The 17,335-nt window shown below is 46.2% G+C and overlaps 2 protein-coding genes and 1 long non-coding RNA gene across 5 annotated transcripts; 1 reads left to right on the forward strand and 2 right to left on the reverse strand.

Moving 5' to 3' along the window:
- Positions 1-240: 240 nt before the first annotated feature.
- LOC101772337 lies at positions 241-4,557 on the reverse strand. Of its 3 annotated transcripts, none has more exons than XR_001164215.2 (7): positions 4,227-4,557; positions 2,798-3,366; positions 2,680-2,719; positions 1,750-1,992; positions 674-1,591; positions 438-518; positions 241-351 (listed from the first exon to the last, which is right to left on the reverse strand). It is a non-coding gene; the product is annotated as an uncharacterized LOC101772337 (long non-coding RNA). The 3 variants fall into 3 exon arrangements; XR_001164216.3 differs by lacking the exon at positions 4,227-4,557 and having other exon boundaries at positions 243-351; positions 2,798-3,058; positions 3,289-4,220; XR_001164214.3 differs by lacking the exon at positions 4,227-4,557 and having other exon boundaries at positions 244-351; positions 2,798-4,220.
- Positions 4,558-6,630: 2,073 nt separating this feature from the next.
- Positions 6,631-11,932, forward strand: LOC101773560. Its single transcript, XM_004972927.4, has 4 exons — positions 6,631-6,809; positions 6,905-7,257; positions 9,499-9,593; positions 9,839-11,932. The coding sequence occupies exons 2-4, from the start codon at positions 6,954-6,956 to the stop codon at positions 11,627-11,629; spliced, it is 2,190 nt and encodes a 729-aa protein (XP_004972984.1). The 5' UTR covers positions 6,631-6,809; positions 6,905-6,953; the 3' UTR covers positions 11,630-11,932.
- A 535-nt stretch (positions 11,933-12,467) lies between these two features.
- On the reverse strand, positions 12,468-17,001 carry LOC101773972 (protein STICHEL-like 2). The gene is made up of 6 exons (XM_004972928.3): positions 16,845-17,001; positions 14,918-16,153; positions 14,574-14,790; positions 14,152-14,337; positions 13,837-14,046; positions 12,468-13,466 (listed from the first exon to the last, which is right to left on the reverse strand). The coding sequence occupies exons 2-6, from the start codon at positions 16,067-16,069 to the stop codon at positions 12,850-12,852; spliced, it is 2,382 nt and encodes a 793-aa protein (XP_004972985.1). The 5' UTR covers positions 16,070-16,153; positions 16,845-17,001; the 3' UTR covers positions 12,468-12,849.
- Between the last annotated feature and the right edge of the window lie 334 nt (positions 17,002-17,335).

A 17,335-nucleotide genomic window follows, 5' to 3' on the forward strand; every position in this document is an offset into this window, starting at 1 on the left:
GACTTGTATCTTTGTATAATACTGTAGATGCTAGCTAATGAAACTGCTGCATTGTCACAGATCCACATGAAAAGAAGTTTAGATTGCTTCAAGCCCAATTCGGTACACGACTAATTTACCAGGAACAATACAAAAGCGAGATATCGTAAGTAATTTACAATATCTGTTCAAATGTTATATGAAAAGCATCTCAGACAAGCCAGCTCAAAAAACGACTACTTCAGAATGTGTATGTATCCACCGATGTACTCGAACTGGCAGCCGCTGTCTAGGACCCTACGTTCATATTCATCCAAATAAGACTTCTCGGGTTCATCTGGCTGGCGCCAATATCGCCGAGGCACTGGCCACCTGTCATTAGTTTCCACATATTACACTGTTATCAGCAAGTTTATGCAAAAAAAAAATGTAATTATCAGTGAAGATAATCAGCATACGAGTTCAGACAAACACTGCAATCTCCTTGAACACCTCCACCCACACCGTTTGGATTAGACAAACTGTCAACTCCACCAGTCCTATCAATTGAACACACAAAAGAACTGATTCAATAGACAATTATGCTCGACTGAGCCTTCTACAAGATTCTTAGAAGTACATACAAATCTGACAGCTTCAGTGCAAATTGAAACCACAAGCACTTATAAATACCAAAAAGGAAAGGTAGACATACCATTTTTCCTTAAAACATTCCAGGATATCAACAATATTATCACAAGACACAGCCGGGGTGCCCAATTTCGGGTCATAGAAGTTAATGCCATCAGTAGCAAATATGATCATTAGGTAGTGATGACCAGGAGGCACTGTAAAGTCTGAACAACTGAACCTCTCGTATCAACTTCAGCACATCAGTAGCATATTCATCACTAAGTGTTCTCATTTCAGGAACCAGGAGGCACTGTAAAGTCTGAACAACCGAACCTCTTACCAACTTCAGTACATCAGTAGTACATTCATCAGCAAAGAAGCCAAGGATCGCGATGGCATGTATTCGTAAGACGAGATGCAACATCATTTCATGAGCCCTCATCAACTCTTAAAAGGGCATCTAAATGTTTTGTCGTGTCATGAAAATTGGAATGCCGTTTTTGTCTATAGATCGCAGTTTGTTGGAAACTTCTCTGGGCATCTAGATGTTTCTTAAAAGGGCATCTAGATGTTTTGACGTGAAGGACCTGCATATCTCACAACGGATTGCAACTTTGATTGTTTCTGAATTTCAGCGACATAATATTCCATTCGAAAGCATAGGAACCCGCTCATAATTCGGAGACAAATCTACCATACATGATAGCCAGTAAGGCAAATTCAAGCGACGGCATAGATCTTTACGGCAGGCTACATGATGCAGAAGTATCTTCCAGAAACTGTCCAGGATGCACGGATAAAAAACATGATAGGTTTTAGTACACTAACTCTGAACTTCAGATAACCTATTCAGGCTTCAATTCAGGTATGTCAAATGCGGCTATGTTCTGAGGTTCACACTCTGGGCTGAAGAGCCGCACAAGCAGGGCTGTTGTCGCGCTCACAGAGACTGCTCCGCATGACGCCCACCTGAGACTCCTTGGAACTGTTATTCTTGGACCTGTAGAATAAGCACGAGGTCAGCAAAATGGTCTGAGCTCTGGTTTGATCCAAAGATCTTGCACAGTGAGAAAACTAAACAAGTATTGCTCACAAGATGCATATCATTGTACAAAAAACATATAAGAGGGAGATGATTGGATGGATAAGAATAATGACCATAGTGAAGGCGGCAGAGCACCCAGAAAGCCAGACCGCCACCAACGGAGAATATGCCAGCAGTCTGCCGCATCAACCGGGAGCAGGGCTTTGACTCTGGCCGCATCACCTCCCCTTCCGACCATCCCAGTGCTTGCCGCAGTGCCATCGCGATCCTTGGCTTCTTTGCTGATGAATGTACTACTGACGTACTGAAGTTGGTAAGAGGTTCGGTTGTTCAGACTTTACAGTGCCTCCTAGTTCCTGAAATGAGAACAGTTAGTGATGAATATACTACTGATGTGCTGAAGTTGATAAGAGAGGTTCAGTTGTTCAGACTTTACAGTGCCTCCTGGTTCCTAAAACGAGAATAGTTAGGCTTCGTTTTCAAATAAAAAAAAGAACAGTTAGGCTTGTGGTATTTCTTTCCTTTTCAAATAATCTCAGACTACGTTAAATGTAAAAATCTGACCCAAAGACATGATCGTTGTGAATCTGTTTATATCATAGGCAGTCAGGTAGGATTAATGCACATGAACTTATGCATTGATTTATTATTTATTATCCATCTTGAACACTGAGAAAATTCCACATCATATATCCAACTGACAATTCTAATATTCAAGCTCCTTTTCAATCCAGGAAAAAAAATTTGCTATCAAAGACCAATAATTCTATCAGATATAGGCTTAATGCAAAAGAATCGAACTTGTTGCCAACTCTACAAATGGTCATCCAAATGACTGTGATCAAGAACATATGGATAAGAATTCTGTAGCAGATTAGGGAAAAATAACATGTCAGGTATCAGGCCACCATATCAGAATACAATGCAGTAAGATAAACAGGTTGTAAAACTGAAGATAAGCAATGCAAATTCAGCCATGGTCCTAACTGCATGTTTATGCAATGACTATGCAGGAACATGAAAGCACAAGCTACAGAACCCACCTTTATGCTTATACACCCAGCACGCCAGAGTAACAGCAACCTGCTCCAATTCCAAACGGTGAGAGAAAAAACTTGCTTTCCGCGCTAAGTTGCAGCACAAGCAGTTCAGGGAACCTACTTTACCACCATCTCCTTTCAGTCACAGTTGAAATGAACCTAGTTTACCCAGAATCAGGATAAACACTTGCTCCTCCCAAGCAGCATCGCACACCACATGTTCGACATATTGCCTCAGCAACCAATCAGCACAAAAATACCAATTGCTTGCTCCACGCATCCCCCGCGCCATAGAAAGACCAAATCGACAATACTAAATGAATACGGCGCCATGACTGGAGAAAGCCGCTACTACGAGAAGGCCGCCAGTGACTTGCATGTTCTTCATGTCAAAAGCAAAATGTTCGCCGCCAGTGGAGCCGCGTAAAGCATCAAACCAACCATTTTCCAAAGATGAAACTTCCTTTCGTATTATGAAGTCGAATACGAAAGAAATAAAATCTAAATGAAGAGCCCTCTCTATTTAGTCTTAAAGGAAGAGCACTCAAATTTTCCTAAAATGGAAAGTCCGATCACATTTTATTTCTAAAAAAAGAGAGTTGATTTGCTTACCTTAGCACTCTAGTTTTCATGCACCCACTGACCATCTCAGTCTCACACGTGCATGCATATGCGTCAAGTGTTTTATTTCTGCAGAGCACAACACACACGAGCACATGCTACTCTATGCTCATCAATAATTAAGACAGTACTTTGTGGCCAGTGCCTATATTAAGAAAGTATCTATATACTCCGTGAAAATTTTGAAAAGTAACATTGTTAGGGAAAAAAAAAGTACCTTTCTGGTCCGTGCCTGTATTAAGAAAGTAACTTTTGTGCTCTATGAAAGTTGTTACACCGTGAAAGTTAAGAAAAAGTAACATTGCATTCCACTTCACGGTCCATAAAACGTAACTTATGAACTGGAAACTAAACTTTGTAGTTCATGAAAGGAAGTAACCTATCAATAATGTACATGATAGGAAGTAACTTTTGACTAATTTATATGATAGAGGAAGTAACATTTGTTTTTAAAAAAGTACACTATTTTGATCAAAATATACCCGATTGTGATCCTGTTTTGAAGTTCTTATTAAAACAAATATTATGGTGCAATGAGATTTTGATTTGGATGTTCGATCATAAAACTATAACTTTATTTCAGATTGTATTATTACTTTGCTTTACTAGCCCGCTCCGTTTTTTGTTGACGCGGTTCTTGTGAGGATGCATGTGCACCAAGCTATGCAAATGGAGATGAAAATAGGATACTAACTTTTGCTTAATATGGTAATCGGGGAGGCTCTACTAAAATTAAAGGAGAGTCCTCGTAGTTGCCTCCATAACATTACACGTAAATTAAGACAAGCTACATTGGAAATTTAAAAGAGATTTACTCCTCAAACGTTTGATTTTTCGTCATCCATCAATCACCCAACTTATACTAGAAATTGAATTGGGGAATGGGGATCGAAATTTAGGGTTAGAGTTTGGGGGGTTGGGGGGTTCACCTGTGGCCTTCGGGTCTAGAGGGAGCTCCGGGGAGGCTCGCTGGCCGGCGGTGGAGGTGCGAGAGATGGCGGCGGAGCAGAGGCGGCGTGGGCGCCGCCGGAGCCGGGCGGTGGGAGACCCCCGGTGGGCGGTGGAGGCGGCGGGGACGTCTGGGCCAAACGGGTTAGCGTCGGGCGGCAGAGGTGGGCGGCGGCGGGGGCGGCTCGAGCCGGGCGGGTGGTGAGGAATTACGCTCAGAGTATAGGTCTGAACCTCTTGCCTGATTGCATAATCTTCTTGTCCTTTGTTTGATGGCAATTACAAGAACTGAAGGTCATGCTCTAAGTACAGAAGCACAGTTTGCTGATCTTTCATATTTCCTACAAGTTATTCAGGTACATTTTATTGTCCATCTTTGTTAATAGCTATGCATTCTTTTTTATGAGAACCAAGGAGCCCTTATAGGGGCAAATCTACATCCGCACCAGCCCTTTTCGCTGTGAGTACAGGAATATATTATTTTGCTTGCTTGCTGATGACAACACATTTTGGTCTGCAGATTGCTTTCACTGTGGTCGTGTTTCCATGCCTCCTTTTGCAATACACTGGCCAGTAGCTGAGAACAAGTAGTAATTGAGAACTAGAGATTTTAATGACTTGAGGTGCATTGAGAATTATAATCCCCATTGTAGGTACATAGATCAAAGAACTGCTAGAGTTGATTTGCTGATTTTAGCTTAGAATGACACCATCCTAGCAAGTTGCTAAAACTCTTCCCCTGTTTTCTTGGCCCGGTTGAAGGGCTTAAATCAATTGGGGCCATGTTTAGTTCACCCCCAACTCCCAACTTTGGCACTATGCAAAAAGAAGATTCTTCATCACATCAAACTTGCGGTACATGCATGGAGTACTAAATGTAGATGAAATTAAAAACTAATTGCACAGTTTTGTTGTACTTTGCGAGACGAATCTTTTGAGCCTAATTAGTCAATGTTTGGACAATAATTCACAAATACAAATGAAACGCTACAGTGTGCTACAGTGCCAGCACAGTAATTTGGCACCTCCTAATTTAGCCAACTAAACAAGGCCTGGGTTGGTCAATGTATAAGCCTGCTTGGTTCAAATGTGTAGAGAGCATATGGGGTTCCTTATTCAAGTATAAGATTGGAATATTAGGAGAGGTCGATATCTATTATGCTCGCTTATATTTGTGTGTTTGAAACTGTGGTATGTACATTTACCAATCGCATTCTGTTGGTTACAGTGAGCAGGGATCAGGCGCAGGATTACAGCATAGCTACCAATGATGCAGCTGGTGCCACTGTTGGGGGCCGTGTATACCAGATCGTCTCCCGCTCCTGATGAGGGAAATGGTATAATTTTTTGCTGCCTTAGAGCATACAAAGTGGTGTTTTGTGGCTTAATTGATGGTCGTTCTTGTATCGAAAGTTGGCAGGTGGGTGATAAGCCTTCCAAAGACCTGAATGTGGCAATGTATATTAATCACCTAGGCCGACACCTAGCTTGTTCTTTTGGTTTCAACACATCAAGTGGTACCAAGGAGACATTAACTTTCCTTTTTTGTTCTCGGTTATGTGAAAAGGTAGAAAACATGTTATTAAGTTTCCTTTTTTTTTCTCGGTTATGTGAAAAGGTAGAAAACATGTTATTTCTAGGAAGAAAAAATAAGTAAGGTTAAAACCTTATGGTCGGACCAACCTTATGTGTGCCTGAAGACTTAGATGTTCGAATGTATATGTGGGGTTTAGTCAGTTTCAGACTTTCAGGTACTCGATCTGATCCCTCGGCGATACTGACTGAACCTTGACTTAATCCGACGCGTCGTTCTCATCATATCCCATCGCATCACAGTCACACCCAAGCCTGCCTTATCCACAGCGCCACCGCCAATCACCGCCCGCCAAGTGTACACCCATCCACCGCCGGCCACAGCGCCAGTCCCCAAACCCCTCGGCCACACGAGATCCCGACCAATCCCTCCCGTGCAAAACCCTAACTCCTAGAGCCCGACCGCCCGATCCAAACACCACACATCCCCAGGCAGCAGCGACCCCAAACGGAATCACCCTCACCGACTAGTGGGCCCAGAACTGGGCTCCTCCCACGTGTCAGTGAGGCACTGGTGGGTTCGCCCGTGTTGACCTGACCCCGCCACCGTCCCTGCGCGAGCGGACAGTGGCCAGGTGGAGAGCGGGATAGGGATCCGCGGCGGCCGGCCCAAACCAGCGGGCCGTCGGAAACGGGCAGGCCCACCCGCGAACTGCCTCCATGACATGTGGGCTCGCGGCCGGAGCGCAGGCGTGTCGGGCGCGTGCGGTGACGTGTCCCCGGGGCAAAGCCATGCCCCACGCACGCCGCGCCGCCCGGCCTGTATATATCCACACCACCCCTCGCCTCCCTCTCCCTATCCTCCCGATCCTCCTCTCTCTAGAAAACAAAACAAAACCGGCAGCAGGAGTGGGGAGAGAGAAAGGAAGAAAAAAAATTATCCATCATCACTTCGTAGTCCCGCACACAAATCTCGCGCACGCACGGGGCTGTGGGGGCGGCGCCGGCTCGATCCGCGGCCGAAACCCTAGGTACGGAAACCCTCCTTCCCCTCGCTCGAATCACAGCCCTCCCCCCATTCCGGCTCCGCTGACGCGTTTGGTTTGCTCCTTCCTCCCTGTTGCAGGTGGTGGCGGGTGGTGGTGGTGGTGGTGGAGGAGGAGGATCGGGAGGGGATGGCGTCGCCGAAGAAGGACGGGGGGTTCCTGACACAGGACCAGCGGGAGAAGCTGCGGATCGCGGTGCAGAACGCGGAGACGCTCTCGCTCGCCTCCCCGCGCTCGCCCACGGGGGGCTCCACCTCCGCGCTGCTGCAGCAGTACGAGCTGCAGATGCTGGAGCAGAAGCGCGCCGCCGCCGCCGCCGCGGTGGCCGCGGGTAGGGGCGGGGGCGGGGGAGGAGGGGGAGGCGGAGGCGGAGGCGGGGGACCGAGGCACGTGCGCCGCTCGCATTCCGGGAAGACCATCAAGGTGAAGAAAGGTGAGGTGCTGCTGCTGCTGGCTGCTGCTGGTTGTGTGACCAGCCGCGCCTCGATCTGTTCCTGCTATGTTTAGTCGGTTGCTTGCTTCCCTGTTGTTTCTGAGGTGGCTCCAGTGCTTCCCGTGCTTGATTATTTAGGATAGGGTAGGATATGATGATGTGGCATGTGTGCTGGCCGCTGGGCTGCTCTTATTAATTGCTACTGCTTTTGTTTGTGTTGGTTAGAGTGTAATGCCATTTTGGGGGTTCATAGTATCCTGTTTACCAGAGTGCTAGGGATGTAGTAGGTTCAGCAGCTCAGTTCATAATCATATAGCTCTCCTTGTTTAGTAGCAATCCTCTTTGCTGGGATGATCCCCTTTTGCCTATCTTTCTAGGCTGCTATTGTTTTGCTAGTTTGTGGCTCATGAAGTTAGGGCATAGCGGTGGGCTCTTGTATTGACTATTGAGACTGCATATTTTGGTTTGGAGATGATAGTTCCTGTTATCCTGTAGAAATGTAGTGTTGATGAAATTTGATCTGAAGGAATACGGATGCTTACCTTACTGTTTTCCATCTGCCAGTTTGAGTTTATTCTACTAGGTGGGTTAAGTTTAGGAGCCCTTTGTTTGCAATATTACGTGTATCTGCATGATCGCTACATGGACAGTTAGCCTTGCATGCATGGTGCGAATTGGTGGTTCCATGTGCTTTTCCACTGCTGGTCTCAGCAGCCAATAGGGGATTAGCTGGTGGTTGACACAGCAACGATTTAGTTGGATCGCGACATTTGTAGGTTTGGCTGTGTAGTAATTTCTGTTAAAAGTTCGGTAATCTTAGTTACCTACCTGTTCTGTCTACATTCGCCACACTTTTAGCCATTTTTTCGCCACCGTACTCTTTTGCTGTATATGTGTGTAACAGCACAAGCTGTTCTTAGATCAATATATGGTAATGTAAAGTTGACATAGCACGTTTTGCACTTGGTTATCATAACCAGCTTTCAGTTAACTGAACCACCGGATTTTCCTCTGTGCGAGTATGATGTGAACCATCTACAAGCCAGCTGCTAATCCAAGAGAACACTTGAAGTATCTCCAATGTGCGCCATGTTGGTGTATGTGGTTGTTATTTTATTAAATACAGCTTCTCGATTTACTAATTATTAATTATCAGTCGCCTACCAACCTTTTTGGTAAATTGTGACCTGCACTCCTAATTGGGGTTCACTAGAGCACCCTTTGTGTTCAAACTTGTTCATTCAGAATTTTCTGTTCCTTTATGCTGACAATTTTAGACTGATAATATTTGGACATTGTCTATACATATGTGTGCACAACCTGCATGTTGGAAAGTGGGAACATGTGCTTCTATTGCACTTCTTTTTATGGCCAATTCTTGTAGTCACTGATCACAGTATCGCATGGCTTTGTAATCGCTGGATCCTTGATGCTGCCAACTATATGTGCACGTCAATACACGGTCTGCATTGCTGTTATGGCCTTGCTAAATCAACTGTTTCCCTTTTTTTTGGTTTGGAAAGTAAGATTGTGAGGTTATCTTTGGCATTCAGTCATTGGTTCCTTCATTTGTTTTGTATTCACCTTGGTGTGTTAGGGATTTTAGAAGCATGTTTGCTTCCAGGTCTACCCTGAATGCATATGGTTAGATCTCTTACATGAAAGCAGTATATTTATTGACATAGTTTGCTGTTATAAAATACCAGTTGTCAGGGATACTTGGAGATTCATGTTCATTGACTTTATTCTGCTTGTTGCAGCCCTTGCACCCTAAGAAACAAGAAAGGATCTATTACGTGTTAGATCTAGTTTATCAGGTTAGGGATGATCAAGTGTTATGCAGCCTAGGTGTAGCCTTCATAACATGTTGCCTACTATCTTTACATAACAGTTGATTGCCATGTGTGTTGCACAAAGATGTGAAATGCAGATATGCAATCATAAGTTTGACTCTACTACTGTGAAAACGCATGTGCCTTCTGATTCCGATGCATGATATGGAGTGTCAGTTGCCTAGTCCTTGGGAGTTTTTTATGCATAAAATTGGTGACTAACCATCTATGATCTAAATGCAAACACATAGTTGGGCCCTATGTAGTTACATTAGTTCTAGTAAATACATTGAGTTATACCTAAGATTAGTACCACCATGTTTCTATTTCTTCCAAGATAGAAAAATGCTGAAATATCTCTATTTTCCACTGTATTCAAATATCTGACTTGCTGAGCATTCTGTTGCAGATGGTGCTGGTGGCAAAGGGACTTGGGGCAAACTTATTGATACTGATGCAGAAGCCTGCCTTGACCGAAATGACCCAAACTATGACAGTGGCGAGGTAATAACTGTTGGTCTTCACCCATTTACCCCTACGATTTGTTCTTTCGCGCTGCCACAGAAAATTGTGTATCACATGTTCAATCTTTAAAAAAAAGGGTCACCCATTTACCCCTGCCATTTGTTCTTTCGCGCTGCCACAGATCCTTAAAAAAAAGGAGATCACCTTGTACTTTGCTCAGTCTATGTAGTTAGTATCCATACATGTACATTCATGTTTATCCTCCTTTTTTTTTTGCTACTCAGGAGCCATATGAGTTAGTTGAAGCCCCTGTTACAACCCCACTAGAAGTCTACAAGAAATCTGTTGTCCCAATAATTGAGGAATATTTCAGCAATGGTGATGTCAAATTGGCTGCTTCTGATCTTAAAGAGTTGGGTTATGATGACTTCCACCGTTACTTTGTCAAGAAGCTTGTTTCCATGGCAATGGACAGGCATGACAAGGAGAAAGAGATGGCGTCTGTGCTGCTATCATCTCTTTATGGCAATGTGATCAGTTCAACTCAAATCAGACTGGGCTTTGTGCTGCTGTTAGAGGCTGTTGATGATTTGGCTGTTGACATACCTGATGTGGTTGATGTGCTCGCGCTTTTCATTGCACGTGCAGTTGTTGATGACATTTTGCCACCTGCTTTCCTCAGCAAGGCAAAAGTGACTCTCTCAGAGTCCTCAAAGGGTTTGCAGGTTGTACAAATTGCAGAGAAGAGCTACCTTTCAGCACCTCACCATGCAGAGTTGATTGAGCGACGATGGGGTGGTTCAACTCACATCACAGTAGAAGAGGTGAAGAAGAGGATTGCTGATCTTCTAAAGGAATACATCAGAAATGGTGATACAGCTGAGGCATGTAGGTGCATTAGAGAGTTGGCAGTGCCATTTTTTCATCACGAGGTGGTGAAGCGAGCTCTTACGCTTGGAATGGAGAGCCCAGCTGCTGAAGCTCTTATTGTCAAGCTTCTGAAGGAAGCATCTGAAGAATGTCTGATAAGCTCTAGTCAGATGATGAAAGGATTCTCTCGTGTTGCTGAGAGTCTTGATGATCTCATTCTTGATATCCCATCTGCAAAATCTGAATTTCAGCTGTTGGTATCAAAAGCAACATCTGAGGGATGGCTAGATTCTTCGTATATGAGTTCAGGTGCCAACGGAAGTGTTGAAGATGATGAACATGAGAAGCTGGCAAGGTACAAGAGGGAGGCTGTATCTATAGTTCACGAGTACTTCCTTTCTGATGATACAGCAGAGGTTATCCGTAGCCTCAAAGAGCTTGGTTATCCAGAATATAACCCAATTTTCATCAAGAAGCTCATAACAATTGCTTTGGACCGCAAGAACAGAGAGAAAGAGATGGCGTCGGTTCTTCTATCCTCATTGAGCATGGAGCTATTCTCTACTGAAGACATCGTCAAGGGATTCATAATGCTCCTTGAATCTGCAGAGGACACCGCACTGGATATATTGGATGCCTCAGACGAGCTGGGACTGTTCCTAGCCAGAGCTGTGATTGATGATGTTCTCGCGCCTCTAAACTTAGATGAGATCAGCAGCAAGCTTCCACCAAACTGCAGCGGGGCTGAAACGTTGAACATGGCACGCTCACTTGCATCAGCCCGCCATGCAGGTGAGAGGCTTCTCAGATGCTGGGGTGGTGGAACTGGATGGGCTGTGGAGGATGCCAAGGACAAGATAACAAAGCTCCTGGAGGAATACGAGAGTGGAGGCGATGTAGGGGAAGCATGCAACTGCATCCGCGAGCTGGGAATGTCTTTCTTCAACCATGAAGTTGTCAAGAAGGCTCTCGTGATGGCGATGGAGAAGAAGAATGAGAGGACCCTGAGCCTGTTGCAGGAGTGCTTCGGTGAAGGCATCATAACCATCAACCAGATGACCAAGGGGTTCTCAAGGGTCAGGGACGGGCTGGACGACCTGGCTCTCGACATTCCTGATGCCAGGGAGAAGTTCCTCTCCTACGTGGAGCGTGCCAAGAAGAGCGGATGGCTCCTGCCCTCGTTCGGCATTGCGGCTGTGGCTTGAACAGCTGGTTGGAGAAGTATGAAGCTGAAGCAGAAGGCAGGGCGCAGGCCGTAGCGTCTCGCAACTGTGACCCAGTTCCCTTGCGTTTCTGTCCGTGTGTCGTTGCGCTTGTGCGTAGGTAGAGGAGCGAGCCCCTCCTGGTTGCGGTGGTGGTGGCTTGTGTGTCTAGGTGTCGCATCTGACATATGCTCATGCTGTTCTTGTTTCATTCCATTTTAACTCTCCATAGAACCTTTTTTTACATCAAGTGAAAACAAAGAGAAAAGACCGTGTTTGTAAAAATTTTACCGTGCTCCTCCTGCACCAGCGTTACCGTTTCACTGTGATTGTTCCTCAACTCGGTCATTTGCAGGTGAGGCGAGGTCGCCTGTGGGATGAGGCGTACCGAATTTCGCTACGTGATAGGGTGAGTGGTGGTTGTGATTGTGAATTTGGGATTGTCGGCTGGTGGAAATTTTGTGGCGTGGTGAATCCCTGAACGGTCATGCCACCTAGCCTTGGCACACTGGCATGGACTCGAGATTTGAGTCCAAAATGAGATATTGCGAGCTTTGCTTTTATTTGATTTCAACTTCTATCTAGTCCAGAAGCTCAGAATTTTGAAGGTTTTTGCCAAAGAAAAAGAGAAGAATTCAATGCCAAGACACGCGTTGATTCCTGCAAAATTCCTATTTTTCCATAAGCGCACCAAGAATCGCCGTCACATCAGAGGACATAGGTGACAAATTCAGCGAAGGGCACTTTTTTTTTTACTGCATGTGCAGATCTGCTGCTCCCTTTATTTGGATCATGACTCACGAACACTCATCAACGATTTAGGGGGCAAAGGTCACGAAAGTGTGCCATCCAACGGAAAACTATAAATACAATAACAATGCTACCAGGAAAGTTAAAATATCCGACTATAAATATTGCTATGTTAGCGAAGCACATGTACTGTGTCTGACCAATGTCTCATCACAGGCAACCTACAGTCAAACCGATGAACACATTCATCGGCGATTCTGCAGTTAACAGATTCACATGCTCCCATCTAACTCTGAACTGATTCGACCTCCACAGCCAAACCAGAAAACATAGCAGCAGGGGCTAAAGAGAATAGACAACCTTGATGTCAGGTTCAGCCAATTGGCAATCAGAATTCGGAATTACCAGCCTTGCTTTTACCACCTCTCTCCAGATTGAACTGCAGAGGCTGCAGTCCTGACTGGCCCATACTACTACCCTGCTTCAGCCTTCGTTTTGCTCTCCGGTCTGATCTTGCAGAAACAGCAGCTGAACAGCGAGGCTCGGCGTTTCTCACGCGTCTGGGACTTCCGACGGGGAGCGCAAGCACCGCAGGGTAGAAGGTTCGAGAAGCAGCCTCGACGAACCCTACCTTCATCAACCTTTAAGGTGTCTCCTCCAGCTTTCTTGGGAGCGTTTCCTGGTGTGGACACTGCAGGGACGACAGAGATCTTCTGGTAGCTCAAGATCCTCGACTCGGTATCCACTGCGTCGCCATCTGCAGTGCCATGGAGGCACCCCAGAATGTGTGACGGCTTCTCCTTTGCTTGCCCCGCGAGTGGCGAAGGGCAGTCTCTTCGGGATGAAGCGACAGTCTTGCAGTTTGTAGCGACTGGGTCCTGTGTCTCGCGGTCTTCTCTGGATTGCATGACCAGGCTCACAGAAGAGTCCTTGGATCCCATTCTGTTGCTGGAGATGGGCGAAAGGTTGATCCGGATGTCAACATTGCACCTTAGCAAATTCTGTAGAGATGCGCAAAGTGGCTTCCAGAAGGTCTCTGATGTTGGTACATCCTCAGGATGGCAGAACTGTAGCTCAGCAACTGCTACACCTACAATACAGGGTTAATAGAATGAAATCTGAGTTGTATAGAAAAATATCCAAAGTACATGTACAAAATGCATGCGGTTCAATTTGCAGGCATATAATGCCTATTACTGCAAGAGTTCTGAGCAAGATGCACCCCTATCAGGAAGACAACAACACTAGCTAATCAACAAGTATACCTATTGCTATATAATACATACATCCAGACAAACATGTGCTTTCTTAGATGCAGCACTGAGCAATTGTCTGGAAAGGTGTATTATGATGGACCACAGCAAACAAAAACTACAGTAAGTAGGGACACTCTGAGTGACAAACGGATCTGTCTCCCAAACAAAACAGAAGACAGAGGTCCCGTGCACAGAGCAACTTACCTTGGCTTGTGTATAGAGATGACAACTTCCCATCCTTCCGCAATAGATTTTGAAGTGGCTGGGATGAGCAGTTCTCAAGGGCTTTTATCCATATCGTCTCCAATACATCTGGATCTCCCAAATTCATGTCTAGAGAACTAACTTTGTTCTGAGAACAAAGATGGGAACTTGTATCTAGGCTTTCATCTTTCAGTATTGCGGTCCCGTCATCTGCACAATATGCAGCTTATCTATCAGTAAGCGAATCCTGATATTTCGACAGCAACATTTTTCAGGAGAGAGATCAAAGTTCAGGAAGCAGAGAACATTAGTTACCTGTCTGACTCTCAGTAAACATGCTTGAAACTGCAGTGTCATCTAGACAGTACGGTTCCCTCATATTAAACTGTAACAGTGCAGCAGTAAGCCATGTAGACTGGTTTTTTGTGGTCTTTAATTGCTTTTCAGTTTCAGAGAGTATTTCCAGTGCATTCCTAAGTTTGTGTACATCCACATCAGCAGCTGCGAAGTTTGATACGAAGTTATATGGAGATGGAAACAATAAACAGGCATATACTGATAATGTTAAGTGGTTAACTCAGTAGAAAGAAAGCGTAATATTATCTAGAGCAAGAGTATTCAGTAGAAATGATAATATACTGCACTTCTAAAGAACTTATCAACAATAGCATAACAGATCTGAGGCCATATAATACGTAGCTGCACAATTTTGAACCTTGATAAGGAAGAGAGCATACATGTATGTTTGCCAGTAACTCTTCTGACTTCTGAAGAATCTGACAGGTGCTTTGAAGCTAAAACATCCATGATAAGATTTGCCAGCTGGGCTAATAGCTGCAGGGGGTCGACCTTTGAGCTCAGAAGCTCCCTAGCCCTCCTCACAATAGTAGCAGCATCCGATGACATAGCCAGATTGAGAAGGTCAAGCAATTCCTCATCTGAGACATCACCTATCTGGGGAAAAGGGGGGAGGAAAAACACAGCAAGTTAGATGCTGACAAATTGACGGTTTTCAATGGAAAAGGGGAAAACCCATAGATGATCTTCTTTAAAGGAAACAAAACTGGAGTAACCAACCTACCAGCTCATGTGTCACTGATTTGCTGATTCTCTTTCCAAGTAGAGTTAATTGGTCAAGCATTTGAATTGCATCTCGAATGGAACCGTTGGCCTTGCGAGCAAGAAGCTCCAGGGCCTCTGCTTCGAATTCCATGTCTTCTTTTGTGCAAATCTTGATCAATCGACGGGCAATCGCTGCATCATCTATCTTGCAAAACCTGTAGCTCTGGCACCACCCGATGGAATTGCTTGGTAGTTTATCAACATCAGATGTTATCATGACAAAGATTGTGCTGTCAGGAATCCCTTCTAGGCTATTGTAGATGGAGTACCATCCCTCCTTGTCCATGTGCTGGCAATCATCTACTATAAGAACCTTTAAGTGTGAAGAATCAGGAACTTCACAGGCATTCCTGAGCAAGACTGCAACTCTAGATTTGCAATCAAGTTTGGAGGCATCAACCTCTACCACACTGCTGCTGCTTCCTGAGAATATGGCCATGCACTCCTCGCAGCGCCCACATGGCTGGTTCCCACCTGGAGAACGGCAGTTCAGCGCTGCTGCAAATATCCTAGCTGCGGACGTCTTGCCTATGCCGTGCGGACCATGGAAGAGATAGATAGGAGCAAGCTTTCCTTTTAAAACAGCACTGGAAAGCGACTGAGCAATAACATCATGCCCAACAAGCTCGGAGAAAGATTTAGGCCGGTACTTCTGGAGCAAACTTCTCGAGCTTTCCTGGAATGTGCTGGCCTCCCTCCGGCCTATCTCCTCCCCTTCCATCACCAAAGAAAAAGCCCTGTCCTTTGCAGCCCTCGACATGCCAGAGATCGCCGAGCAACAGCTCTGGTTATGGAGCGCGGCCTTCGCCATCGCATTGGCCTTGATGATGTTGATGGGAGAGTTGGCGAGACGGCCTGACCTCAAGCTGTCCCCAAACTCCTCCCTCCGCCTCTGGAGGTGATCGTACGCGTTGTAGCTGAAGCTGTGCCTGCCGTAGTTGTTCCCCTCCGGCTCGTCTTCCTCGAGGGAACAGCCCTCCCAGATGGTCTTCTTGGCCGAGAACTTGGCCAGAGAGTTGGTGTCCGGGTCCCTCAGGGATCTGGACCGCATGATGGCCACCAGGGCCCTCGAAATGGGGATGTCCACCGAATGCCGCCTGCCCTCAATCATCTTGCCGAAAGTCTTCAAGGAACTAGACTGTTGCTAGCTCCACTGGATTTTCGTCAGAGATTCCGAGTCCAAGCCCGATGAATCCTGCAATGCATAATCAGAGTGTCAAGGAACAACGAATCTTGACGAGAGTCGCATGGAAAATCAGACATTGCACGCTGAACGAACAACACAAACGGTTGAGATGCAGACTAGAAAAAATTCTGAAGAAACAATCTGTCCCCCTTCCTTCCCGGCCGGTGTTCCGTTCACCGGCCACGGTGGTCGTGGGGCGTTCCAATCTCGTAACAGGCAGGAAATGCAAGGTAGAAAAAAATCTTAAGACAAAGAGTTTCCTTTACGATCTTCCCCAACCAGCATTGCCGTGCGAACGGCTTCCCGAGAAAACCGAGCGGAAAACAGACGAGAAACCCGCGCTTGATTCCCGAGCAATCCCGGTGATTTTAGACTAACAAAGTCCTGGAAAGAAGAAAACCGGAACAGAAACACAAAATGCATCCGCAAACGGGGAAGAAAAGGAGGAAGAATCCCGGCAACGGAAACGGAAGTGGGGGGATTTCGCTCCGGCATTGAACAATCCCACGGAGAACAAACCTCGAGAAGTGAAAGAAGAAAATTATAGAAAGAAAAATCCAGCAACACGAACCGAACCAAGCACACAGGCCCAAGAAGCAAGAATCGAGTAGGTGAAAACCAACAACAAAAAAAAGAACAAGCAGCAGGAATGGAAGAGTGGGGGCAGAGATGGGGATTAGCGCAGGCAGCGGAATCCTACCGCCCCCCACGACGGCGGCGAGACCGAAACCCCGCACCCTCTCCTCGTGCGGCGGAGCGCCTACTCCCACCGCCACACCGCCGCGCCGCGCCCGACTCGACTCCCCTCGATTCCCTGTCGCCGCCACTACATTAATAAGCGACAGACACTGGCGAGGTGGAGCGACAGGAGCAAGGGAAGGAGATGGGGAGTGGCGGGGGCCCGTAAATATCCGGAAATGGCAGGGTCAGGCCGGGGACGCACGGGTGGGAAACGGTGGCGTGCGGTGCGCGACCTGGCGGGAGGGGCCTCGTGCGCCGTGCCGCCCGGCGTGGCACGTGTGTGTAAATACGAGCGGTTTGAAGGGGTAGTTTGGTCATTTGGGTTGGGATTCTGTACAGTTCCGTTGCGGCGGGAGAAAATGATTGCAGCGGGCGGGGGCGGTGGGGGTGGGCGTGAGGTTGGATGACAGGTGGGCCATGGGGCGGTGGTGAGGTGGGCCGTGGGGGTGA

This window comes from Setaria italica, chromosome VI (assembly GCF_000263155.2).
Source record: "Setaria italica strain Yugu1 chromosome VI, Setaria_italica_v2.0, whole genome shotgun sequence".
NCBI lineage: Eukaryota > Viridiplantae > Streptophyta > Magnoliopsida > Poales > Poaceae > Setaria > Setaria italica.

Coding starts and splice junctions, on each gene's coding strand:
- LOC101773972 (XM_004972928.3), bottom strand. CDS start 16,069: ATGATTGAGGGCAGGCGGCATTCGGTGGACATCCCCATTTCGAGGGCC. Junction 14,791..14,917: donor AATCAGTGACACATGAGCTG/GTAGGTTGGTTA, acceptor CCTTTTCCCCAG/ATAGGTGATGTCTCAGATGA. Junction 14,047..14,151: donor GTTTACTGAGAGTCAGACAG/GTAACTAATGTT, acceptor CATATTGTGCAG/ATGACGGGACCGCAATACTG.
- LOC101773560 (XM_004972927.4), top strand. CDS start 6,954: ATGGCGTCGCCGAAGAAGGACGGGGGGTTCCTGACACAGGACCAGCGG. Junction 7,258..9,498: donor GACCATCAAGGTGAAGAAAG/GTGAGGTGCTGC, acceptor ATTCTGTTGCAG/ATGGTGCTGGTGGCAAAGGG. Junction 9,594..9,838: donor CAAACTATGACAGTGGCGAG/GTAATAACTGTT, acceptor TTTGCTACTCAG/GAGCCATATGAGTTAGTTGA.